At 36.0% G+C, this 3,663-nt stretch overlaps 1 protein-coding gene across 1 annotated transcript; it reads right to left on the bottom strand.

The window, feature by feature from the left end:
- Nucleotides 1–1,198: 1,198 nt before the first annotated feature.
- On the bottom strand, nt 1,199–2,747 carry LOC107815922 (ornithine decarboxylase-like). Its single transcript, NM_001325965.1, is given in 1 exon segment — nt 1,199–2,747. A coding segment is annotated over 1 exon segment (1,302 nt). The 5' UTR covers nt 2,654–2,747; the 3' UTR covers nt 1,199–1,351.
- Nucleotides 2,748–3,663: the final 916 nt, after the last annotated feature.

The following is a 3,663-nucleotide window of genomic DNA, read 5'->3' as shown; positions in this document are numbered from 1 at the left end:
TTAGTCATTGAGCAATTTTTCCAATAATCTAGGAGACAGCTCACCAATTAATGCACACTGGCTCCACCTCCTGTGTTCAAAGGCGGATGCAATGTATCGATAATTTGACAGGGGGTTCAATTGAACCATGTATTTTTTGACACAAAACATAAAGTTACGTATAGAAATTTATTAAAATTGCAAAAAAATTATATGTATAAACTCATAACTTTGAAAATATAATATGCTTATGACAAAAACCTTAACAGTTAAATACATAGATCTTATATCTTGAAACCGCCTTTGTATGTGTTCATTGATGTTTTTCAAAATGTTACATTTTGTCAACATCAAAATTGATGTACTAGTCTGAGATGAGGGTCTATTAGAAACAAATTTTTTTATCTTCGCAAAATAGGGTAAAGCTACGTATACATTATTTTTTTTCAGATCTTAGATTACAAGATTTGTTATTGTTATTGTTGTTTTAAAATATATGTACCAACATATGTTTTGTCTGCTAGCATACTTATCACATATAGTATTGTATAACAAAGTACACTAAGATTTTCTATTCTTGTTCCATGGCACCATGTGGAAAAGACCAGCCAAATTTAGGTAAAAGAATTTATATTTTGAAAACTGCAATTACCGTCTCTTAGCAACCATTTCTTGGCTTATTATAAATTAATTACAAGTCCCTTAAAGAGCTGATTAGAATAAAGGTAAAGGATGAGAATAGGTCGTCTATCATTATTCTTGTCTGTATCAATAACTTTAGTACATACTAATCGTTATTTATGTACTTTTGTGTTCCTTAATTGATGTGATCATTTGTGTTGCTTTCGCTTCGGCCTTCTGGGTCTATTATTATTGTTGTTAAAGAGCTCATTAAGAAAAATCCGAGAAGAGCAATATATTGAAGCATGGACAATTTTTTTGTAAATCTACAAATGTATAAATAAAAAACGTGCACCCAAACAGATTTATCTAATACTCCATCCGTTTCATATTAAATGAGGTACTTTTCTTTCTATTCTGCCCCAAAACAAATGACACATTTCTTTGAAAATAATTCAACTTTAAACTTTTTATTTTATCCATTTACCCTTAATGAGATGCTTTTATAGTCACACAAATATCATGACCCCACAAACCTTTTACCCATTATGTTTCTTAAACTAATTTTAAAAACTTCCATATTAGAGAAAATCACAATTAGCAAATCCTTGCATTCTTATGGCATACAAGAGAATTACAAGCTGATTTGGAATATAAATTACTACCAAAAACAACAAAATTAAAAAAAAGATACCCAAAAAAGGAAAAAACCATCAAAACCACGGTAGTAATTCCTAATACAGGTGGTTCATCAGCTTGGATAAGAATAAGCGAGGTGAGTAACAATGGCGGAAGTATTAAATCCATTAAAATTGGACCCAGCAGCTTTAGTATAAGCACCCATATTAGGAAAAACCAGCCAATCATTAACCTGCAGCTCCGGTAACTGGTAATCCCTTAAAACAGTATCAAGAGCATCACAAGTGGGCCCAAACACAGTCGTCGGAAACGTTTTCGACCCGCCGCAGGTAACGTTACTACGATTCGACAGAACAGCTAACGGCGTTGCATTCACCGTCGCATGGTCGTAAAGTACACAGTTCATCGAACCGTACAGCCCGTCGTTAATCCAATACTCCCTCAATTCACCCCTCACTCTTTTCCCTATAATCGTCGTTGCCAAAGTAAACGCCGTCTCTGCAAAAAACCGACCCGGTTCAGCTATGATTGTCAACTCCGGTTCGTCATCGAAGTGTTGTTTTAAAGCTGATTTAACGGCGACGGCGGCGGTTGTGAACTGGTGGCCGGATGTAAACCCGCCGCCGACGTCTAGAACAGTCATTTTCGACATCCCGAGTTTAGCAGCTGTTTCAAACACTTCCTTAGCCGCGGCTATGGCGCCGAGATAAGCGTTTGAATCGGCATCTCCGCTACCGATGTGGAATGAGACGCCGGATACGGTGAGACGGGCGGCTTGAGCTGCCCGGAGCAGCGGGTCGACTTCTTCTGGAAGCGCGCCGTATTTCGGGCCCATTGGGCATCTCGCGTTGCCGTCGAGCATGGGCTTGATGCGGAGCAAGAGTTCGGATTTCGGGTGATGCTTTCGGATCTTGTAAACCTCGTCTTCAGAATCATAGGTTGTAAGATTCACCCCAACTTTTGCTGCAAAAATAATATCGGATTCCGGTTTGCATGGATTTGCGAAAACAATACGGTCAGGTGAAATGCCAAGAGATAAAACATACTCAATTTCAGCTCGGCTAGCACAATCAAAATTTGAGCCCATAGCAGATAAAATTGAAAGGAACGACGGTTCAGGGTTACATTTAACAGCGTAAAATGGACGGATATTTGGGAGAGCAGATTTCCATTGGTCCATAAGAGAAACAACCTCACCCAAGTCTAGCACGTAAAAAGGTTGTTTCTCATCTTGTAATTTTTGGGTTATGATTGATAACATGAAATCTTGTAAGGCATCTCTTGAGAGAGGGATGACTTTTCTGGTGCCGTTTTCCGCCGCCGCCGCCGCTGTAGGAGAAGCTCCGCCGCCAATTGTGGACTGAAGAATGGCCGCCGGGTTCAACCCGGAAACGATGATTGTTTGGCCGGCCATCCAAACAAAGGAAGAAAAGAGAGAGGTAAATGAGAGGAAGGAATCAAAGGGAAAGAAAAGAAACTAGGGATTCAATAATATGAATGTTTCTCTTGTTCCCTTTGAGACGGGGAAACCTCAAAAAATGTTTATCATTATATAGAGGGACGAAAAGTGATACTACTACTGATAATATTGTGTAATCTACGTAGTATTTTCTTCTTTTTTTTTTTTTTTTAGAGAAATAGCTGTTGAAGGGGTAGGTGGTCAATGGTATTGAATTTAATTACAATAAGTCATTTATGTAAATCTGATGAAGTGATGTACTTTTTGTTGGGTAAATGATAATTAAATCTATATTATCCAACGGTGCATGATTTTTTCTACGACATATTAGAGGATCAAGAAAAAATCAGTGGAAGTCAATCCACATATAATTACTCGTATATTGTGTTTGCACCGGAGTATTTTTAAAAATAAATGTCTATCATTAATCATATTAATTAATGTGTGTTTTTATTTTAACTTGTGACTTTTAAAATTAAATTGCTTAGTTTAGTTTAAATAGGATATGTATTATATTTGTAAATTACATAATTAAAGTTGTAATCTTGTACTTGTAATTTCACTTGTTACATAATTCTAATCATATTAAAAGTCCTCTTTCATTACATCTTCTCCTCTTTCACTATTCTTTTTTTTTTCGGTTCATTGTTCGAAATTTAAATATTCAGATTTATATAGTAAAAGGTCAATTACGAAGGATTTTGAGCTCCTTAAAGATGACCCAATTTTTAAAATTTGAAGTGAAAATCTCTGATTAAAGGTGAAATTTTTTACATTCAATCACACCGATTGGTGGTATCTTTCACTATTCTAATCTATTCATACCTTTAATAATAGTAAAATGGAGATGCATGTGCATGATTGGTTTAGCTTAGCCAGCCTCTTTCTCTAATTTAATTTATTTTATTTTCAAATCTCGGGATAAAGAAAGAAAAGAGCACATGAAAAATGTGGATCTTAGGGAA

Source organism: Nicotiana tabacum, chromosome 12, assembly GCF_000715075.1.
Source record: "Nicotiana tabacum cultivar K326 chromosome 12, ASM71507v2, whole genome shotgun sequence".
Lineage (NCBI taxonomy): Eukaryota > Viridiplantae > Streptophyta > Magnoliopsida > Solanales > Solanaceae > Nicotiana > Nicotiana tabacum.
Note: the sequence above shows the minus strand (reverse complement) of the source record. Positions and strands in the feature narration are given on the sequence as shown.